Source organism: Sinocyclocheilus rhinocerous, unplaced genomic scaffold (assembly GCF_001515625.1).
Source record: "Sinocyclocheilus rhinocerous isolate Xijiao unplaced genomic scaffold, SAMN03320098_v1.1 scaffold1493, whole genome shotgun sequence".
Taxonomy (NCBI): domain Eukaryota; kingdom Metazoa; phylum Chordata; class Actinopteri; order Cypriniformes; family Cyprinidae; genus Sinocyclocheilus; species Sinocyclocheilus rhinocerous.
Window position 1 is genome coordinate 613,124 of NW_015640467.1, and position 23,260 is coordinate 636,383.

Consider the following 23,260-nt stretch of genomic DNA (forward strand, 5'->3'; position numbering starts at 1 on the left):
ATATCTCTTTGGGTTTGAGACTTTAGTCTTTGCAACTTTAGGGGTCTTATCTATGCATGAACAGCTTGTAACACTCCAAAGAGAAAGGACAACTTTCTTTTTCATAATTTTTGCATCATATGACCCCTTTAACCGCGGTGAGATACGGCATCCGTTCGCTGTGTGGAAGGAAGTGAAGCTCAGGTTCATCTAGGGAACTTTGTGTTTGTGGCCTCGAAAAGAGGAACAATATACGTGCAATATAGATTCATCTGATCGTCGTTGTTCTTTGGAAGTGGGATGAAAAGGGTTGTGAAATCCTCCACACTCTTCTTTGACATTTACACTAAACTAACATGAACGTGAAGCATAATTGACCCTACACTTATTTCACTGTTGCTTTAAAGTGACTCTCTGTTTGATTCTCCATGATGAATCTTTGATTTGAATCTTCAGGGCATGGTGACTGCTGTCTGTCAGCCAGAGCAGCGGCGTCTAGCAGGGGCCGTCTGGACCTGAAGGAAGACCTCTGAGACGTGGACGGGACGACCAAGACGGGAACGAGAGCGGGAGAGACATGGGTCAGTGTGTGACTAAATGTAAAAACCCCACATCCTCTTTGGGCAGTAAAAGTGGCGAAAAGGATGCTGGGAAATCGCACGGTAAAAAAGGCGGCGGCGGTACGGGCAGCGCGCACAAGGAGGAAGTGGCCAAGTCCTCCGTCGATGTCATATTCAACGGCACCAAAGTGTCAGAGGTGACGGTGGAGGGCAGCACGGCTCCGGCCGTCTCCGCGGAAGTGCAGCGGGAAAAGAACACGCAGGACGGGGGAGGAGTGTCGCTCGCTCAGATTCACGACTTGTTCTCGTGTTATAAGGACGAGTATGAGGATGCCATCCTGGAGGAGGGGATGGAGCGCTTCTGCAACGACCTGTGCGTCGATCCGGCCGAGTTCAGAGTGCTGGTGCTGGCGTGGAAGTTCCAGGCTGCTACCATGTGCAAGTTTACAAGGTGAGTTTCTAGTGAGTTTATAAGGTTTGTTATAGACTACTGTCGGTAAGATTTTTAATGTTTTTGTTCCAAGGCTGCATTTATTTGATCAAAAATACAGTAAAATTGTGAAATATTATTACAATTTCAAATAACTGTTTTCTATTTGAATATCTTTTAAACTGTAATTTATTCCTGTGATCAAAGCTGAATTTTCAGCATCATTACTCCAGTCCTCAGTGTCACATGATCCTTCAGAAATCATTCTAATATGAGATTATATCTGATATTTTATTGAGCCTTTTCCTTTTACCTTTTAATCTCCGTTATTGTGCGCTCTTGAAGAGAGTTTCATCGTTTCAACTGTAGTAACCAAACGCGACACGCAGTTTGAATGCTGAATGTAGGATGACAGACAGACGCAGCGGGGAGAAGAGTTTACTTAAATATTAATCTATACTTCACATTAAACTATGGAACAGCTTAAGAACACTTAAGTCACAATATATAGTGCACAAAAACTTTATGGTGCTTTATATTGTTTTTGTGCCTTTCGTGGGGCTTAACAATTACGCAGTATAGTATATGCACAATATCGGATTTGGATTGGTCTCGTCTGAACGATACCCGATCTGGCAGAAAATGGCAGTATCGGAGGCGATACCGAGACGGAGTATCGGATCGATGCATCCCTAGGTAAAACTGTTTTGCTGTCGCACTTTGTATAAAAAAAAAAAAACATACCACCCATCCCTAGCAGGCAAAAAGCGCTTATAAAATGAAGGAATATATTGGAGACATCTGATGCTATTCAAAACTCACACAAGAACGCAGAAGCAAAGCAAACTTTTGCGACAGGAAAAGAGAGAAAGCAAAGAAATTAAATCGCCTGAAGATGCAGACAGAAGGCCACACACAAAGTGGTCTTGTTCATAACAGTGGTCATCACATGATGTTCAAGAGACTGTTCAGCGTCAACACTCCAGGCTGGCTGGATCACACAGGCTGCATCATATGACCCCGCCTCCATGACTTTACAGCCCGGACCTCCTCCTCCTCGCATCGGTTCCCAAGTGCTCTCTGAAGACTCATGGCAGGCCTGTGTTTATGTTTCAGGTCCTCTTCACTCACATCCCCCTCATAAAGACAGTTATTGCTGGTTTGACCTTTGGGGTCAGAGATTCTTTTCTCATGAAACCCACTGCGGCTGCCGAATTAGGGCTCCTTTTCTCAGCTGTTCCTGGAACATGCTTCCATTTACGATGATATGTAATCTTAGCGCTATGAAGTTCAAATGGGCGAGGACATCAGGCTATTTAGCTTAGAGATAAATTCGATTTAATGAGGGACGGAATAAACTGATATCTAAGAAGAGAATTGCACCTATGAATACTGCCTGTGACTTTATTATAGTTTAACGGCAGTTCATTGTTTCAACTGCCAAATTAGCAAACACTAAGTTCGAGAGCTATAGTTCTAAATCTTACAGCTATTGTTCTCTAATAACTATGGCTCCATGGAACCTTTAACACTTTGTGGAAGTGGAAAAAGGTTCTAAGGTGTTCTTTACACTGAGAAAAAAAAAGTTATTTTATGAACTGTTGACTGAACCCAAAATGGTTCTTCTATGGCATTGCTGTGAACCCACCACCTTTTTGAAACTTTATTTTTAGTGTAGTTTACTTTGTGTCTTTTGTGTACAAAATAAGTTTCAAGCCAACAAGCAATGCAACTTGTGCACAATATTCTAAGTCTTTTGAAGCCATAGGATAGCTCGGTCTGACAAACGGACACAAATTTAAGAGAATATTATTCAAAATTCTTGCCTTCTACCACAGTCTCATTCACACTTCCAAATATTCTAGCTTGGCACTATAATGTGACGTGAAAAAGTCAATAGTCACAGTCACTAAATCTGTAAATATTTTGAGTTAATGTGACACTGCCATCTTCCTTTGAGCTCCACACAAGGAAGTCAAACAGGTTTACAAGGACATGGGTGCGAGTAAATAGCAGTTTTGCCATTTTGGGGTGAACTATACCTTTAACTATGATGTCAGATCATGTTAGTCATTCAATGGAAATGAATGGCCAAGATCAGTTGAGGCAGGCGGTTCACTATTGTTTGAAACCCAGCCTGAGTGTGACTAATTCAAGTAAACACACAAGCACTTACCGCTCTCCATCTCATTGCCCTTGTTCTTGGCGGTGGGCGCGTTGCCCATGATTGCAGGCCAGGTATAACAGATCTAAATCGACTTGTCTTGACGCCAACTGTCTTCAGACTCCGTCCCCTGACTGCTCATACGATTTCTGCGTCCGTTGCACTAGCTGTGTCTGATCATAACTCGCTGGATCACAGTACGCTGTCAGACCACATAAAGTCTGGAGGTTGATAGTAGCTGGTTAGTTGGTTAGCTAGCTAGCGAGCGAGCGCTAGCTAGCTAACAGTAGCTGTCTGGTTGCAGAGCTTCGGTTTTGGTAACGTCTCTCAGCTCTCCTGGGTCGGGTCCGGTCCGCTGAAATAGCACTAAGAGCCCGTCTTCTTCTTCTCTCATTTATTCCTGTGATCAAAGCTGAATTTTCAGCATCATTACTCCAGTCCTCAGTGTCACATGATCCTTCAGAAATCATTCTAATATGAGGAAACATTTCTTATTATTATGTTGAAAACAGCTGTGCTGCTTCATATCTTTGTGGAAACGGTGATATATTTTAATTTTCAGGATTCTTTGATGAATAGAAAATTGAAAAGAATAGCATTTATTTGAAATAGGGATGCAACGATACCATTTTTTCAGAACCGATCCGATAGCATGAAATTCTGAGTATCGGCCAATTCCGATCTGATCCGATACCAGCACAGTTTTTTTTTTTTAAATCAATGTAGAATTTCTATACTTCTGTGTGTTGACCTGATCATCACTCTGGTGTGTGTTAAACACAATCTGCTAAATATAGACAACTTCATTTGAATGAAAAATAACAAATGAAAAAATATATAATCTATGACAAAAAATACTATTATAAACTAGGTTAGGATAATTCAGCAGCAAAAGTTATTCTAGAAAAATCATGAATATTAATCTATACTTCACATTAAACTATGGAACAGCTTAAGAACACTTAAGTCACAATATATAGTGCACAAAAACTTTATGGTGCTTTATATTGTTTTTGTGCCTTTCGTGGGGCTTAACAATTACACAGTATAGTATATGCACAATATCGGATTTGGATCGGTCTCGTCTGAACGATACCCGATCTGGCAGAAAATGGCAGTATCGGAGCCGATACCGATACGGAGTATCGGATCGATGCATCCCTAATTTGAAATATAATTTTTTTAACATTATAAATGTCTTCACTGTCACTTTTGATTGTTTTAATGCATCCTTGCTGAATAAAATTATTAATTTCTTTTAAAGAAAATGTGGAGAATGCAATCTTAGAATACATTGCTTCATAAGAACTTTGTGTGTGTGTGCATGCTCTGTATGTTATTGTGCTATTGAGGGTGTCATTCAGTATTTATACTGTGCAGTTGATTACCGTATCCCAGAATGCAATGCACAGAACTTGATCTTCCATTTAATGTGCAACAGAAGACCTGAAAGTGACACAAATCATCATTTGTAACAGTTATTTCATCATTCAACAGTCAAAATTGAATTATTGCACCATTAGCAATACACTAATATTGCATTCTGAATAGCCACAGAGTTCTACAGCACTGCATTGTGGGTATTATAAGGTTCTAAGGCAAAATATGGAAAATGTAAAAGTTCAGTTGAAGAAAACAAAGTAATAAAGAGATGTTTTCCCAGTGTTCTTGTTGAATAGCAGTGGAGTGAGAGATGATTAGTCAGTGCAGTTCCTCCAGAAACAGACAGAAACTTGCAGAGATTGCTTCATCACGTCAGAGTGTTGCAATGACAATTTGCAGTTGTGTGTTTGGCAGTGGGTTTTTTCCTTCATATTTATTTGACCTTAATTTTCAGAGTAAGGCAAGCTACATAATCAGATTACTTTTTTCAAGTAAGTAGTAAAGTAACTCATTACTTTTTCAAATAAGTAATGCCAGTTACTTTGTTTTTCCATGTATTATTGACTGCTGGCTCTCCTGTCGCCATGTTAAGAGAAATCAGAGGCGTTGTGTGCGCTGTGTGAACATGATATTACTGTAGTGCCAGACTAAATGCGAACATGCATTTACTCGCCTCACTTGCACAAAAACAGATTCATTATTCCTCAGTTTTTGAGTTGCGCCCTCTACTGTACATTCATGAATTTACATTCAGCCTGAGGCTTATTCATTTTACTTTTGGCATGAAAGGGCTTTTAGATTTGCCAAAACAGAACTTTTTATATTAAAAACAAACAAGCAAGCACAGATGAGTAACGCAAAAGAAAAGTAACGCATTACTTTCCATAAAAAGTAACGCAATTGACCCGTCGCAAAGTCCCGCCCCCCCTTAGTTACAGTTGCTACGTCCGACAAGCCATGGCGCTCTCACGCCACACATTATGTTCTCACGCAGTGAAAAATACATCGCAGAGCAAAGAAGAAACTGAAAACGTGCCGACAGGCGAGACAAAGCAGATTACTTTTGGTATGAAACAAAGTCTCCGCTTTCAAATTTTGTCAAATTTTTGTTTTATAAAAAAAAATATATATATATTTTTTTAAAGAAATTCTAACAATAAATACTGTTTTGTGGCCCTGTAATGTGTCATGATAGATCACTGTAGCACCTCAGTTCAAGCAGCACGTGAACCAATCATCTCTTCCTCTTTACTAGTTATAGCACTAAATAAACATGAATGAACATCAGAAGGTATCTTGTTTCAACTGCAGAAAGACGTCGGTACACACCGTTTTTCAAGTTCAAGTCCACCGACGGTAATCTACTCTCCTGTCTGGTTTGCTTGTCGGACAAAATGCCAGATTCAGTGTTATGATTGGTCAGATTGCCTGTCAATCAAACTCCCGGCGAAGGGTCAATTAGTTACTTTTTTAGGGAGTAACACAAAATTGTAATGCATTACTTTTAAAAGTAACTTTCCCCAACACTGTTAATGTTGATGTACTAAAATAACTAGTGCTGTTAAACGATTAATCGCATCCAAAATAAAAGTTTTTGTTTACATAATATATGTATGTGTGCTGTGTATATTTATTATGTATATATAAATACACACACATGCATGTATATATTTCAGAAAAATATGTTACGTTTATGTATTAAATATATTTATTTATAATATAAATTGTATGAATATTAATATAGAGATGTAAATACATGCAAATATTTTCAAAATATATACTGTATGTGTGTATATTTATATATACACATAATAAATATACACAGAACATATATTATGCAAACAAAAACTTTTTTGTTTGCGATTAATCGCGATTAATCATTTGACAGCATTAAAAATAACTAAAACTGAAAGAAATATTAAAGGGTTAGTTCACCCAAAAATGAAAATTCTGTCATTAGTTACTCACCCTTGTGTTGTTCGAAACCCGTAAGACCTTCGTTCATCTTCAGAACACAATTTAAGATATTTTTGATGAAATAAAACTTACAGTATATAGACCAGAAATAGCTCATAAAAGTTACAACAAAATTACTAAACCATTAACTAAAAGGAACAAAAAATACATATACAGTGGGTACGGAAAGTATTCAGACCCCCTTAAATTTTTCACTCTTTGTTATATTGCAGCCATTTGCTAAAATCATTTAAGTTAATTTTTTTTCCTCATTAATGTACACACAGCACCCCATATTGACAGAAAAACACAGAATTGTTGACATCTTTGCAGATTTATTAAAAAAGAAAAACTGAAAAATGCTCAGTATTTAGTAGAAGCACCCATTTGATCTAATACAGCCATGAGTCTTTTTAGGAAAGATGCAACAAGTTTTTCACACATGGATTTGGGGATCCTCTGCCATTCCTCCTTGCAAATCCTCTCCAGTTCTGTCAGGTTGGACGGTAAACGTTGGTGGACAGCCATTTTTAGGTCTCTCCAGAGATGCTCAATTGGGTTTAAGTCAGGGCTCTGGCCGGGCCATTCAAGAACAGTCACAGAGTTGTTGAGAAGCCACTCCTTCGTTATTTTAGCTGGAATACTTTCCGTACCCACTGTATGTGGTTTCCACTGTAAATACGTCACATTACAGAAGTAAAATGGGTTGCAAATGTTGACGGTACATGTTTTGCGCTTGTGTGTCTCAGGAAGGAGTTTGTGGACGGCTGTAAGGCGATCCAGGCCGACAGTATCCCAGGGATCTGCTCTCGGTTCTCCATGCTGCTAGAGGAGTCCCGTGGAGAAGAGAGTTTCAAAGATCTCTACCGCTTCACCTTCCAGTTCGGGCTGGACGCCGAGCAGGGCCAGCGCTCGCTGCAGCGCTCCATCGCCATCGCGCTGTGGCGGCTCGTCTTCACGCTGGACACGCCGCCGCTGCTGGAGCACTGGCTGGACTTCCTGTCGGAGAATCCGTGCGGCGTGCGCGGCATCTCCCGCGACACCTGGAACATGTTTCTGAACTTCACACAGAGCATCGGCCAGGACCTCAGCAACTACAGCGAGGACGAGGCCTGGCCCAGCCTGTTCGACTCCTTCGTGGAGTGGGAGGCGGAAAGACGGCGGAGAGAACAGTCGGACGCTGCCGCCTCTGAGACGGACTGTGAGGCCGCGTCCGTTTGGCCGGGAACTTGAGGGATGGTGGTGAATTCTGGACGATGACGTGCGGAGGTGTTTCTGAGCCCGTCACTCTCCATCCTATTCTAATTATTATGAAATTTTCGGTCTCATCGCATTGGACATCCCGGTGCGCTCTCAGACTTTTGTTTTATTGAAAGGGCTCCAAACGAATAGTTTTTTTTAAAGCACTTTTATTTAAGTTATTGCTATTGTTCATTTAATTTGTTTTAACGTTCACATTTCATCCAGAGCGGTTTCTTCTCGCTAATATTTTGGGATTGACCAACACGCCAAAGAAAAGGGAATTCTGTCAGCTGCCTACCGAGTTCGAACACACACACACACAGATATTTATGCACACAAGAAACCCGCGCGCACACACACACACACACACGCCAGCATAAACGCTGCAGGGAATGTGTTTTAACGGTTATTTTTGGTTGAGGGGTGTGTGGTGGTTCTGCTGGTTCTGTTTAACATCAGACTGTGGTGATTGATGTCCTGAAGCCCTCAAAACCTCATTTCTCACATGTGCTTCCCTAATCATTTCTGACTTTATTTTGTTCTTATCATTCACGTCTCCTCTGATGCGTTCATTCATTCTCATATATTCTCAGTGGTCAGATGTGTGTGAGTGGGAAATACAGATTCATTTGCAGTTGGATGTCTGCTGTGAGCTTTTTATTTTACAGTTTACATTTTTATTTTTTTTAATTCAAAGTGATTTAATGTCAGTCTTTTTTGTCTGGTTTTATATAAATGATACAGTTTATAATTAATAAAAATGTGTTCAACATTGGACTTGGATTTTAGCGTCTTTTTATACGGTTTGTTTTACGTTGGATTTGTGAGAGATTCACTTTCTGATCTCTGATGTTCAGTGCATCATCTGACCAGAGGTGATGTGGATTTGTGTAGCAATTGTTGTTAAAATCAGACATTATTATTTGTACTATGCAGTGCTTTTTCATGTCCCTATCATATATGTCTTAATATATTGGGTAAGTTGTTATTACATAAAAAGAATTACACTTTTTTTTTTTTAAATGATAGAAATCTTATTAGTTTTCTTTCATCGCAATATATCAGTTAGAAGAATATATGTGTGGATTTGACAAAAACTGGCAATTTATAAAAAATATTCTAATATTTATTTATTTTTACTTTAATCAAAAATGTATTGGAACTGGAATTTATTATTTTATTTTGTAATCAATTTATTTGTGTGTGTGTGTGTGTGTGTGTGTGCTTGATATTTTTATCCTGTTAGTGTTTTGTAAAATCTCCAAAAGCCATTTCCTTTATGACACCAGCCTCCAGGAAGTGACATCATTTTGGAGGGAAAACAGCAAACACAGTGAGTATAGTCAATGGATTATGGAAACAGGAATGGTAATATTAATATTTTAAAGATGGTTAAAAACAATATTAAGTTTAGTTGACACCCACGTGTAAATGAACTCTAAATTAACATTAATTAGGTTCCTTCTTTTCAGTTTTCTTTTCATCATGTAAATGAATAAAGTTCAAGTCTGAGGGTTGATCAGAGAATATTTCTGAATGTCTTTTATAGAAAAACACAAGCATGTGTTTATTTATTTTTTTTTAATTGCAGTATTCAATTTGTATTTTATGAGTACAAATATGCATAAACAGACCAAATAATATTACCGGAATGGTAACAACAATTAAAATAAAGAAATTAAATATAAATAAAAAGTAACAAACGTTTCTTGTTAGACTTATTAAACATTATTAATTAAGTCAGTAGTGCAAGATGAAATAAAATGCTAAATATTTGTGATTTTATGTAGTAATTTAGTGAGATAATATTAAAAAAATTGTATTTAAATATTTTCAGATGTATTGTTTTATGAAACTTGTTGTTATATCCTATGTAAATTGTATCGAGAGAAAAAAAAACACCTTTATTTTCAACTGATCGATTCGATTTATTTATCACAAATGACTGACAGATGTGTATGAATTTTGCGTCGTCCTCCTAATGAGAAGGCGTGCTGTGATTGGGCAGCGTCTCTGCGCTCTGCCGCTGTGTGGGCGGGCCTGTTTTTCGATAGCGCGCTGTGATTGGTCAATTTCTCGCAGTGACCATCGTATGGGCGGGGAATGTGTTTAGAGGACGCGCTGTGATTGGTCAGCGTCTCTCCTGGTTACCAGCCCTCCCTGAACGCAACAACACACAGACGCTCCAGCAAACAGAAGGGCGATTTCAGCTGAGACATGTCATGGACAGTAAGTTGACAGCTTTTATTATCCGTCACGTTTATTTCAGAGAGTGTAGAAATGAATACTAGAGTGAATATGATGATTTATATCGTAGAGTTTAATGGCGGAGAGGGTTTGCGTGTTGTTGTTGTTAGCAGAGAGGCTAATTTTCAGCATGTGAACATCTGTATAACATCTGTCTGATCAGTTTGTACAGCTTTGTACATGATTGAGATATATGCTGTTTGTTTTCTTTTAGCAGTTTCTGCCTTTCATATGCACCAGTGCAGCAGCTCAGTTAAATCTAGAAAAGATCATTTACCTTTGCTGACCCACATAGTAATTAAAAAACCTTATTGTTTCCTTTTTATTTACATGCACTGAAAATAAAACTGGAAACAACATGTTCAGACCAGGGTTATTATAGTTAGCTAAAACTAAAACCATAAAAAAAACAGTTTTGTTACTTGGAAAATGCTTTAAGATAGTCGCCAAGGCAACATTTCACATTTACTTTAACTTGATGTACTAAAATAACTAAAACTTTAAAAAAAAAAGACAAAAACTTTTAATAAAATTAGAATAAAAACATGAAATATACCAAAATATAAAAATAATAAAGTCATAAATAATAAAACTAATTCAAATAATGAAAACTATAACCGTATCTCAAAGATACTAACATTTTCACAGGTTCGGACATAATGTAACACCATTTTAAAATAACACCGTTTTGACATGATTCACGAATGTGTTACAATACATTTACATTTATATTATGCAAGGGCTTACATTTATATTATGTATTATTTAGCAGATGCTTTTATGTGGAGGAACGAAGTAGCATAATCATAATAATAATGATAATAAAAGTACATACAAGAACACAAATAATATAAAAATAAATAAATGATAAAATTGTTATATAATAAACATATTTTCCTTTCAAAAGGACGGCTTCAAACACCTGACAGAAACACATGAGCTGCGTATTGAAATTATGTTCTTCTCAATCAAGAGCAAATCTCCTTAGTTTGTCAGCTATAAATCGCACTCACACTTCGTTTTCTTCTTTTTCCTGTCTGTTTTCCCTCTTCTCTTCTGGTTTCACGCTCCTCTCTAGCGTCCAGATGCTGTGATTGAAAAACAGTGCAGATTCTGTAAGAGTCATCCTGTCTCTCACGTCTTTCTGTTGTGACATCCCTGCTGGTTGCATGCAACAACAAGCAGATAATCCAAATGACTCCTATGAACTAATTATTTTCAATGATCAGAATCACAAATCAGTCTCAGACTCAAGAGTTACTGGTTCACCTTAAAATGAAAATTTGCTGAAAATGTGCTCACTTTCAGGCCATCCTAGATGTAGATGAGTTTGTTTCTTCATCAGATTTGGAGAAATGTAGCATTGCATCAGTGTCTCAGCAATGGATGCTCTGCAGTGAATGGGTGCCGTCAGAATGAGAGTCCAAACAGCTGATAAAAACATCACAATAATCCACACCACTCCAGTCCATCAGTTTAATATTGCTTTCTCCAGTGAAAAAGTAATTTTGTCTGAATTAGGAGAGAACTCTGCACAGATCAAGCAGAAATATGCACAAGTCAAAACCATCGAAAAAACAAGTATGTGGGTGTATTTTGATGTGAGAGACAACAGCAGATGGACTTTTTCACTGGAGGAAGCGTAATTAGGGATTATGGACTTTTGTGGGTGAACGATTGCTTTAAAGATTTTTTTCTATGTTATAATACTTGCTCCTGTCACAGGTTAATATGCAGAGTCAACTGTTTGTCCAACTAATGACTCAGAGTGAACCTATCATTATTTTTGCATATATTTTTGTTTCCTTAAAAATTGCTAAAAGAATAGTTCAGGAACACTAATTGTCAAATGTCTAGGAAATTCATTGAGACTCCCAGTCCTTCCCATCGGTCTCTCTGTGTCTGTGCAGCTTTATGTATCATCTGCTGTCTCATATTGTTCAGATTGACTGAGAGTTGTGTTGTCTGCAGGAGCTCAGGAGGAGCAGGGGAGGGAAACACTCCTCTGCCGAGGAGAAGCTGGATGAATATTTAATCAACCTGCAGCATAAAAACAGGTTTGATGACACACCCGAACACAAACATACAAACACAGGTCAGATAACGCAAAAATAGGTTAACTGTGTGAGCTCAGGTTGAACGATATGGCTACTATTACAAGCACAGCAGGAATCGCATGCAACCGCTGCTCGTCCATGTGACGTTCTACAAGATTGGACCCGCTAATGAGCTGCTCTGATTGGCTGAAAACCCGCTAGAGAGAAATTCTAACTGGCCGTGGAAATTTCTAGCGTTAAGTGATGCGTTGTCTTTGAACTCAGCTACTCGTAAATAACCAGCTGCCAGTGAAACTAAATCTTGTCTTTCTCCAGAACGCACACAATGATTCAGAAAGCCGATCGCATTCAAATCTCGTCTCGTCTTATTTGAGATATGCGAAAATAGTCAAATAATTCATATTTAATTAAAATCTAATATTATTCGGTTTGTTACTAACAATATACATTTAAATCGTTTTATATCTAATTTTAAATTTAAATGTATTGTTTTGTATTTATTATTTAATGTTTATTTTAAAATTATTATACTAAAGTTTCGTTATAAAGCAATTTGCAATAATAGCTTTAAATTATGCAGCTTTTAAAAAAATAAATGAATACAGCAAGAATGCATTAAATTAAAAGTGACAGTAAAGACATTTGTAATGTTACACAAGATTTCTATTTCAAATAAATGCTTTTTAAGATTTCTATTCATCAAAGTATCCTGAATCCTGAAAAAAAACTATCATGGTTTCCACAAAATTATAGAGCAGCACAACAGTTTTCAACAACAATAATTATAATAATCAGAAATGTTTCTTGAGCAGCAAAGCAGTATATTAGAATGATTTGAAGGATCATGTGACACTGAAGACTGGAGTAATGATGCTGAAAATTCAGCTTTGATCACAGTAATAAATTACAGTTTAACAGATGTTCCCAGAGAAAATGGTTACATTAAATTGTAATATTATTTAACAATTTTACTGTATTTTTCAGCAAATGCACCCTTGGTGAGCAGAAGAGGCTTCTTTTACAAACCCACACTTTTAAACAGTAGTGTAGTTGACAATTTAAAAACTTGACTTGCAGAATTTACAACCAAATGTTTAAGTTTGCAAGACATTAAACTGCATGCATGTGATCAAAAATGTAAGATAATATTGCTGGGAAAGTGACAGTTGCCGTGGGGCATTGTGGTTGTTGAGCTCTGCATAGGGTTAAATGTAGTGTGAAATGCCTGAATAATGAAATTAATAAACTTTTATAGCCATTTAACACACAGGTTGACGAGTTAAATTATTATTTATACCCTGACCATTTAGCAACAATGTCTAGGGCGCTAAAGCACATCCGTTGTTTAAAGGTCCCATATTGTCAAAACTGAAATTTCCTGGCTTTTTTCATGATAACTGAGGTCTAGGGGCTATGTACAGGTGCATCTCAATAAATTAGAATGTCGTGGAAAAGTTCATTTATTTCAGTAATTCAACTCAAATTGTGAAACTCGTGTATTAAATACTTTTCCTTTTCCACGACATTCTAATTTATTGAGATGCACCTGTAACTACCATATAAGTTTCAAAACAGTCAGTCCACAGTAAAATTCACACAGCCTGCTTAAAGTAGCTGTGATGCAGGACATCACAGAAAGATGCTCACCTCCTTTCTGTCAGATACATTCACAGTCTTACGCACTGCACTTCTGGTTTACTCGTTATGAACTTGCTCGCTGGGTGGCTGGATAATTACTGTGAAAATATATAGGTGATGTGTGCATTTTTTAGTATAGAGACTTTGAGCCTGTTTTAACTAGTCTTGGCTTCAGACGCTTAACTTTGGCATATAGGCCTTATATAGACCCTATATCCTGTTCAAAAGTTTGGGGTTATAAGATGCTCAACAAGTCTGCATTTATTTAAAGGTCCTATATTGTCAAAACTGAAATTTCCTGGCTTTTTTCACGATAACTGAGGTCTAGGGTCTATTTAACTACCATATACTGTAAGTTTCAAAACAGTCAGTCCACAGTAAAATTCACACAGCCTGCTTAAAGTTCTAGCTATTTTTCACGAACCGTTGTGACTTCCGTAAAAAGTTGACGTCAGAACTACAGTCACCGCCTTCTGTCACCACCCCGAGCACCGCCCACCGTCCCACTCTCCCTTTGCCAAAACCCCAGACAACATCACGTCCATGCCATTGCTGAGCAACGACAACACGGAAACATGTGGAAAAGGTTAACTTTAACCACGAAACCAGATCGGCCGACCTGTAACGTTACACTCTCACTCAAAGGATGGACGTTCTGACAGGATTGTTACTATGAGGTGGATCACATCTAACGTGTATAGTAAAGACAAACTCACCGTGTCTATCTAGTCATGATGAAGATGTATATACATTTCAATTTCAGCAGGCAACTATTTTTACAGCCACATTATTGTTCCAGCCACAATTAATCACAACAATGTATATACAATTACAAATGATTATATATAAATCGTCAGGTTGTTGTTTTACACACATGCACACAAGACATTATTTCATACACGACATAATCGTGAGATGCAAGAAACATAGACATATGGCAAGAAATATGTACACGCGCCCATAACAACAAAAGACAATAATTTATTGAAACTTTTCGGATAAGAAGTGTGCGCTGCAAACGCAAGCATTTTTGACGATCATTTCTGTCCAGTCCGCTCGTTTTATCTTGTTTAACCACAGCTGTCGTCGGTTTTTTGTCTGGCAGTGGCAGCAGATATGCGATCAAATTTCTAATTTGAGGCTGTATTACGTCGATTCCGGCACCCAACATCACAACAAGATGATATTTGAAGCTCCTTATGTAGCCGAACAATATTTTATTGAACCTTTTCTGATAAGAAGTGTGCGCTGCAAACGCGAGCATTTTTGACGATCGTTTCTGTCCAGTCTGCTCGTTTTATCGCGTTTAACCACAGCTGTCGTCGTTTTTTTTGTCTGGCAGTGGCAGCAGATATGCGATCAAATTTCTAATTTGAGGCTGTATTACGTCGATTCTGGCACCCAACATCATAAGAAGATGATATTTTAAGCTCCTTATGTAGCCGAATCTGCGCTGGTTTGAATGGGCCGCCTCCAGTTTCCCCTTTGTTTTGCTGCCTCCAGCTAGCGCTGTGACGTCGGCTGACCCTAGTTACCTGTGGTTGGCCTGGCCGTGCGTCACTCAGAAAACAACTGGCCAATCAGAAGAGAGGCTCATGAATATTAATTAGACAGGCCAAAATCGACCTGTTCTCAGCAGAGCTCCTGAGAGAGGAGCTGTAAAAATATATTGAGATGGTTTTTGGTAATTGTACCGCAAATATATATTCTTAAGGACATCAAAACCTAAAATAAAACTCCAGAAAGGTGTACAATATGGGACCTTTAAGTACCCCTATGTCCTGCTGATTACCTTCATGTTTCTCTCACTCCGTAAATGTGAGATGAACAGATGTGTGTTTTATGTTCTCTCTCAGGGCGTTGAGAAGACTGCAGAGGAAGGACCCTCGACAGGCCGAGTTGGAGCTTTTAGAGCAGGGCTTCAATCTGTACATCAACGGCGCTCATGTCAGCACCGCTAATGCGGATGAGAACAGCCGATCCAGCAGGAAAAGCATCCAGCCTTCAGTAGCGGCCCATCCGCCAACACAGAGAAACACTCACACTGCAGGTAAACACTCACCCCACGCTCATGTGTGAAAGCAAGCTTCCTGCGACCGTCTGAATGACATAAAGTGGCCTGTTCACATAGATTCCTCCAGAGAGAGTGGAGAGAAGTGTGCGGTAGATCAACAGAAACAGAGGAGCCACACTGCGCCTGAGAAAACACAGAGACGACGATGGATGCAGGTACACTCATGCCCTGTTACTGCTAATGGCCTAATAAGTCACTGTTACCAAACCCCAAACACTCATCCCACATTCTATATGAAGTTATTTTTTTCCTTCCTGTTTCTACAATAATGCACTGCATTTTAACGGTATGCACATTACCGTAGGAATCTGTGTACATCTGCACTGAGAAAGGAAGTAAAGTGAAGATTTCACCAGAGCACAGATACTCCGATGACTTTGAGCCGTGCGAGAGTGCGGATATGGAGGTGAGAATATATATGTGTGTGTCTGTGATCGTGCAGTTATCATCTCTGGAATAATGCTGCATTCATGTCACGTCAGAATTACCGTAATTACTAGTTTCCAACTCAGAAAATGTTCTGGCCCATCTAGATCGTAATTACAGCTTATAATCTCCACCTGACAACTGGGATTCTTAAACTAAATGTGATATTTTTTAATATTTTAAGGTGAGTTAATGTAGTTAGGTATTTTTTATTTTATTTTTGTGTTGCCATAAAACATTATTTCTGAATTCTGAAAGACGTCAACATATATATTTAAATATATAATGGCTAAACAGTATATTTTGTAGTTATGTAACATTAATTAATTAATTATTTTTTTATTGGGCCAGTAATTCAGATTTTGATTTAACCTGTCGACATTTTCACTGCCTAGAAAATGAGACATTTTATTAATTTTATTTTTAAATTTATTATTTAAATTTTCTCATTTTAAATATATAGTTTTATCTATATTTTTCATGTTTATTTAAAAATTATTTTAAAATTATTTATTGTACTTTTTCACACATATGATATTTTTTCTCTCATATTTTAAGAATTCTTTACAAAGAAAATTTTGTGGTGATAGCTTGATTTATAAAGTTATTATAACAACACAGGAAACTCCAAATTCCAAAACATCCATTTCTGTGTAATGAGTGTTAAACAAAAAACAGTCCAAGAGTGCACATCAATTAGGCCAAAAAAGCTCAATGTGGGTGCTCTACCACACAAAAATAAGAACGAAAACATTAAAGTAGGCACACCACAGCTCCAGAGAAGTATTTAATTATGTTCTCACCACAGGTGACGTTTCGAGCTTAAACGCTCTTCATCAGAGGTGCGTAATGAGTGTTGCCATAAAAAATGATTTCTAAATATGCAATATTTCATAATTATGCTAATTCCTTTATGACATGAACACAACACAAAATAGTAGTTTTGACAGTCTTTTTGACAGTCTGAACAAATAATGAGTCACTAGCACATTGCATAGTGGGATACAGTATTCCACACAATGTACTCTAGCACATTTAGGCAGATGAAGTGTGTCATCTGGGTATTCCATGCATACAGAAACAGTTGTGTACGTTGCACATGCTGCATACTACTTTCTTTAAGAAATAGTACTTAGTATGCCATGCTGATCTCCAGATCAATTATAACGACTGTAAAACCTTGTGTTTGTCTCTCAGTCTGCTCGCGACGGCGGTAAAGCGTCACGTTCTGTGGGTCTGAGGTCACGCAGCAAGCCGGAGCCTGTCGACAGCGTTCTTCTGAATGCTGACCAGGTCAAGGTGAGGAGGAAGTGTCACTGATACAAGCACACTTGAAGATATATACATTGCATTGCTCTTGAAAGGATAGTTCACCCAAAAATCGTCATTTAAAGTGTTAACTTGTGCTTTGTCTGCCTGCTCAGTGCTTGACCAGCGTTTGTGTGTTTTAGGCGCTGCGACGCAGCCTGCAGGTGAGCGTCAGACGCAGCAGTCGAGACTCAGCCGGAGAGGAGTCAGAGGAGGAATGGATCGAGGAGCAGATCGAGAGAGAGGAGAGCAGTGACAACCTCCCTGACCTTACAATTCCTGCCCAACCTACAAGCCAGCCAATCAGCAAGCAGCTCAGCCATGGTGACCTCATCATGCTGGAATTCAGCCCTTCCTCGCAAGGTAATGATTTCTGACAGCAGTCTCAACGTATGCTGTTTTTCACAAATACTTTTTACATTATTATTACAATAGTAATATTTCTTGTTTTGTTTAATAATAATAATAATATTAATTATTATACAGTATATACAGTATATAATGATTACTATTATTTTACAATTATTTAAATATTAATAATATATTTACATTTAGTCATTTAGCAGACGCTTTTATCCAAAGTCACTTACAAATGAGGACAATAGAAGCAATCAGACCAACAAAAGAGCAATAAGATGTAAGTGCTGTGACAAGTCTCGGTTAGTCTAACGCAGTACACGTAGCAAGGTTTTTTTAATTTTTTTATAAATAAAATGAAAACAAGTAGATAGAATAGAAATAGAGAGTGCTAGTGTTAGAGGGTCAAGTTTTTTTTTCTTTTTTTATAAATAAAAAGATAACAAGAAGATGGAATAGAAATAGAATAGAGAGTGCTAGTGTTAGAGGGTCAAGTTTTTTTATAATATTAAGTAGGTAGGTAAAATAGAAATAGAATAGAGAGTGCTAGTGTTAGAGGGTCAAGTTTTTTTTTGTTTGTTTTTTAATAAATAAAAAGAAAGCAAGTAGATAGAATAGAAATAAAGAGAGCTAGTGATAGAGGGTCAAGTTTTTTAAACAATAAGTAGGTAGGTAAAATAGAAATAGAATAGAGAGTGCTAGTGTTAGAGGGTCAAGGTTTTTTTGTTTGTTTTTTAATAAATAAAAAGAAAGCAAGTAGATAGAAATAGAGAGTGCTAGTGTTAGAGGGTCAAGGTTTTTTTTTTGTTTTTTAATAAATAAAAAGAAAGCAAGTAGATAGAATAGAAATAAAGAGAGCTAGTGATAGAGGGTCAAGTTTTTTAAACAATAAGTAGGTAGGTAAAATAGAAATAGAATAGAGAGTGCTAGTGTTAGAGGGGTCAAGTTTTTTTTCTTTAATAAATAAAAAGAAAGCAAGTAGATAGAATAGAAATAGAATAGAGAGTGCTAGTGATAGAGGGTCAAGTATAGATGGAAGAGACGTGTCTTTAGCCATTCCTTGAAGATGGCTAAGGGCTCAGCTGTTCGGATCGAGTTATAATAATAATATATTATTAATATTAAATATTATAATAATTAAAAAATTTTCCCACCAAATCGTGTGGCACTAGTTATGTTCTTGATTCCTCAGCATGATGTTGTTGCTCAGTGAAAATGCTCCATGCATTCAGTGAGTTTTTGTGTGCAGGTGGGCGAAAGATCGAGCACGCACTCTCAGCTAAAAGAAAGGACAACGTGGAGTCGTACATCCCCACCAAACCAGTGACTGCCAGGAGACCGACAGAGAGAACGTCTGGAAGCAGACAGGAGACGTCACGTGTGTGCTACTCACACTTACTCATCCGTATATGCATGCAAACATTAACAGTTTATAGTGAAATCTGAACATAAAGTCTGGCTCACATTGTGAGCAGCTCCATTACAAATCCAGCCGAGATTGCAGACGAAGTGAGAGAAATAGTTGCTGCCTATGTAGTGTGTTACAGCACCAGTTCTGAAGGCACAAACATATGATTTGTTTTCTTGTAGGGCCGTGCAGTCGTATAGAGCGCCCCCTGTCTGCGGCTCGTAAGGTGCAGGAGGAGCGAGATTCAGAGGAAACGGCTGCCGGCGTGTTTCAGGCCCTGCAGAGAGAAAACTCACCTCTGCTAACACACCGTCAGGAGAGGACGACGACTCGACACACGCCGGTAGAGCTTCATTTACATCAGCATATCAGTTACAGCACATGTCTGTAAAATGCTTTGTCATACTCATACATTAATGATAGATAACGTAGGCTAATTAAGATGACAAGACGCTGTGAAATGTCTGTCTGCATGTTTTTAAGGAGGAGGAGGATGATGACGATGATCAGTATCGGGTTAGCAGAGCTATGCGGAGAATCACTCTCATGGAACCGAGGTATACAGTCCTCAAGCTTAAATATATAGAGTTGTTGAAGCTACTTTTAAAGCAGTCAGGATTGAAGTTAAATAAAAGTTTGGGTCGGTATGATTAAAAAAAAAATGTTTTTGAAAGAATTCTCTTCTGCTCACCAAGGCTGCATTTATTTGATCAAAATACAGTAAAATCAGTAATATTGTGAAATATTATTACAAATTTTTTTTTTTATTGAATATAATTTATTCCTGTGATCAAAGCTGAATTTTCAGCATCATCACTCCAGTTTTCAGTGTCACATGATCCTTCAGAAATCATTCTAATATGCTGATTTGCTGCTCAAGAAACATTTCTGATTATTATCAATGTTGAAAACAGTTGTGCTGCACAATATTTTTGTGGAAAATGTGATATATTTAATTTTTCAGGATTCTTTGATGAATAGAAAGTTCAAAAGAACAGTATTTATTTGAAATAGAAATCCTTTGTATAAATGCCTTTGCTGTCACTTTTGATCAATTTAATGCATCCTTGCTGAATAAAAACATACTGACCCTAAACTTTTTTTTTTACGATAAATAAAACTATAGCACACTATTATTTAGTGATGAACAGCAGCATGCAAATACATGGCTCCATTTTTAAGACTGTTTAACACTATAACTAAGACTTTTTCTCCGTCTCTCTCTCAGGCAGCAGAAGTGCTTGTTAAAGGCTCTAGAGAGGATTGATGCTGACGATCATTCTGATCTCACTGACAGCAGCAGCTTCTCTCTGACTGTGAGTATATCTGATTTAACACATACTGTAGCTCTAACCAGCTTAACCAAGGTCTGCCTAGTTTACCAAGCAACAGCTAGTTGGTCTTTGTGACTGAATCTTATTTTCTCCGTTCACTACACAGCAGAGGGAAGCATCTCCGCAGGTGACGCCCACTCTTTACGTTACCATGGAGATCATGTCAAACTGGGGTCACCCGGGTCAGGTGGGGCTCACAGAAGTTCAGTTCTTCTGTCCACAAAATCGCAAACTCTACGTGTCTCCTCATGACCTGGACATTCGCAACACGGATCTGCCCGGGAATCTGACTGCCCTCGTCAACGGAAAAACTAAAGTAAGTGTTTGTGTGGGAAGAGCATACTGCCATAGAACAAAGATGATAATTGATGCAAAAATGAGCATGTATTGCATATCTGTGTGCTTTTAGACCACAAAAGAGCGTCACATGTGGGCTTGTCCATTCCACCCGCCCGTCCAGCTGTATTTTATCATCAGGAACGTGGAACGATCTCCGAACTTCAGCATCTCTTGGATCAAAATTTGGAATTATAACCGCAGCCTTAATGTAAGTACAGCAGAAAGAGTACAAGCTGGACGATAAAAGTGTTTACTGAAAGCAAGAGCAGCACATCCATCGATCCAAATGATCAATTCAGTGTTGATCAGCAAGAGCGTTTGCTGACATACTGCAGATTAAGCACTTGCAAAACACAGTCAACACATTAGTGAAGCAGCAAATCTGCTTGTTGTTTAAAACATTTTGGGTTTTTCCGACCTGACTCGTGTGAAGTGCGTGAGGCAGCTTATGAACCAGTGTTTTCAGTGTCTCGGACCGGCAACCGTCTTCCCAACCAATGCAACACACACCAACCAACTTCCCAAATTTGTGATGTGAATCATTTATAAACCTGGTGTCCACAAAAGAGAGACTTTAAGGTCTCCCTGCAAGTTTCCACCAAAATAAAAGCTTGATGTTTTAATGTTTGAAAACAAGAAAATGAAGACAGCCATAAATTGTAAAACATTGTACTTGTACTGTTCTTCTATAAAATAAATTACTATTATTAGTAGTACATTTTTGTTATTTTACAGTACAGTAGTATTATTTTAATAGTAATCAGTTTCTTTATTGATTTATTGAATTTTAAAATTTAAAAAAGTAATAAAATAACATTTTTAATAATGCTAGTATTGTTGTTATTGTTTATTATTATTATTATTATTATTATTATTAAGTGTCCATTTGTTATTTTACAGTACAGTAGTATTATTTTAATAGTAATCAGTTTCTTTATTGATTTATTGAATTTTTTAAATTTAAAAAGGTAATAAAATAATATTTGTAATAATGCTAGTATTGTTGTTATTGTTTATTAATATTATTATTATTATTATTAAGTGTCCATTTGTTATTTTACAGTACAATATTATTATTTCAATAGTAATCAGTTTCTTTATTGATTTATTGAATTTTTTAAATTTAAAAAGGTAATAAAATAATATTTGTAATAATTCTAGTATTGTTGTTATTGTTTATTAAGATTATTATTATTATTATTATTATTATTATTATTATTATTATTATTATTATTAAGTGTCCATTTGTTATTTTACAGTACAATATTATTATTTCAATAGTAATCAGTTTCTTTATAGATTAAATTTTTCAAAATATTTATAGTAATATAATAATAATAATAATAATTATTATTATTATTATTATTATTGTGTAGTTATACTGATTGGGGACAAACAGGTTTTCCTGCTTAATAATGAATAAAGGGAACCAGCTCAAATTAATTTTTGTAGCAGTCAAAAGTAAATCTTACCTGGCCAAATTAAGGACTTCAAGAGAGAAACCTTGGGAGGAAACAAGAAAAACTTGCATGCAGTTGCTAAGGTGTTGCCAGGTGGTTGCTAGGGTGTTCTGGATGATTGGTCTGATCAAGAGTCCTTTAATGTTCGTCTGTGGGGTGAAGTTGTGCGTCTGAAAATTGTGAGCAAACTCCAATGTAATGAATGTTATTGAGCTCTCTTGCACTGTTGTAAGATAGCAATTCATGCAAAAACAGAAAAACTGTGTATGTGGAACAGTTGGAGATTAGCCGTAGGGATTAGCTGAGTTTAGCTCCCCCACACCAGCTCTCCATCAGTCTGATCACTGCACTCGTCTCCGGCATGAACATCTCTTTACATGCTAACAGACATACAGATACGGATACAGAGATTCAACGGTAGGGTGTGACTCGTGTGTGTCTCTGTGAGTGTTGAGAGAGCGCTGTATGGATGTCCTTCCTGTATCTTTTTACTTCATTCCTGCTCTGCAGTATGTAGTGTTCGCTACATCAAGCCTCACTATTACTATGACTTACACTTGGAGTTAGGAGTTTGTCCAAATAACTCATTCTTGTCCTGTTTGTGTGCTATCGGTGTGCTGTTACATTTCAGATTTATGACTTGCATACATCTTTTTACAATAAAATGAGTTCCTCATAAGTTTAATATCCTTATAATCCCCGTTTAAAAAATACTATACTGATATGTGTATGTACTTGTTCATATTTTACACACATAACATTTATTAATTTAGCAGATGCTTTTATCCAAAGCAACTTGCAAATGAGGAATACAAGTGACTTATAATTTTTATATATAATTTTAGTTTTATAATTTTATTTATAAAAATTGTAGAATTTATAAATATATGATATATAT

At 37.2% G+C, this 23,260-nt stretch overlaps 2 protein-coding genes across 3 annotated transcripts in view; both read left to right on the forward strand.

The window, feature by feature from the left end:
- Window positions 1-8,390, forward strand: part of LOC107753026 (DCN1-like protein 3) — a 14,359-nt gene extending 5,969 nt beyond the window's left edge. Inside the window, exons 3-4 of the mRNA XM_016569128.1 lie at window positions 436-990; window positions 7,222-8,390. Of these exons, the coding sequence (XP_016424614.1) occupies window positions 557-990; window positions 7,222-7,705 (918 nt within the window). The 5' untranslated portion in view covers window positions 436-556 and the 3' untranslated portion in view covers window positions 7,706-8,390. The remainder of the gene's footprint in view (window positions 1-435; window positions 991-7,221) is intronic.
- Window positions 8,391-9,853: 1,463 nt separating this feature from the next.
- katnip (katanin interacting protein) overlaps window positions 9,854-23,260 on the forward strand; it is a 20,940-nt gene continuing 7,533 nt past the window's right edge. For both annotated transcript variants that reach the window (XM_016569113.1, XM_016569114.1), the window contains exons 1-13: window positions 9,854-9,943; window positions 11,933-12,018; window positions 15,513-15,706; window positions 15,788-15,885; window positions 16,035-16,136; window positions 17,354-17,455; window positions 17,608-17,827; window positions 19,071-19,199; window positions 19,412-19,572; window positions 19,713-19,786; window positions 20,458-20,545; window positions 20,670-20,879; window positions 20,973-21,110. In XM_016569113.1, coding sequence (XP_016424599.1) covers window positions 9,932-9,943; window positions 11,933-12,018; window positions 15,513-15,706; window positions 15,788-15,885; window positions 16,035-16,136; window positions 17,354-17,455; window positions 17,608-17,827; window positions 19,071-19,199; window positions 19,412-19,572; window positions 19,713-19,786; window positions 20,458-20,545; window positions 20,670-20,879; window positions 20,973-21,110 — 1,614 coding nt within the window. In that variant the 5' untranslated portion in view covers window positions 9,854-9,931. The remainder of the gene's footprint in view (window positions 9,944-11,932; window positions 12,019-15,512; window positions 15,707-15,787; window positions 15,886-16,034; window positions 16,137-17,353; window positions 17,456-17,607; window positions 17,828-19,070; window positions 19,200-19,411; window positions 19,573-19,712; window positions 19,787-20,457; window positions 20,546-20,669; window positions 20,880-20,972; window positions 21,111-23,260) is intronic.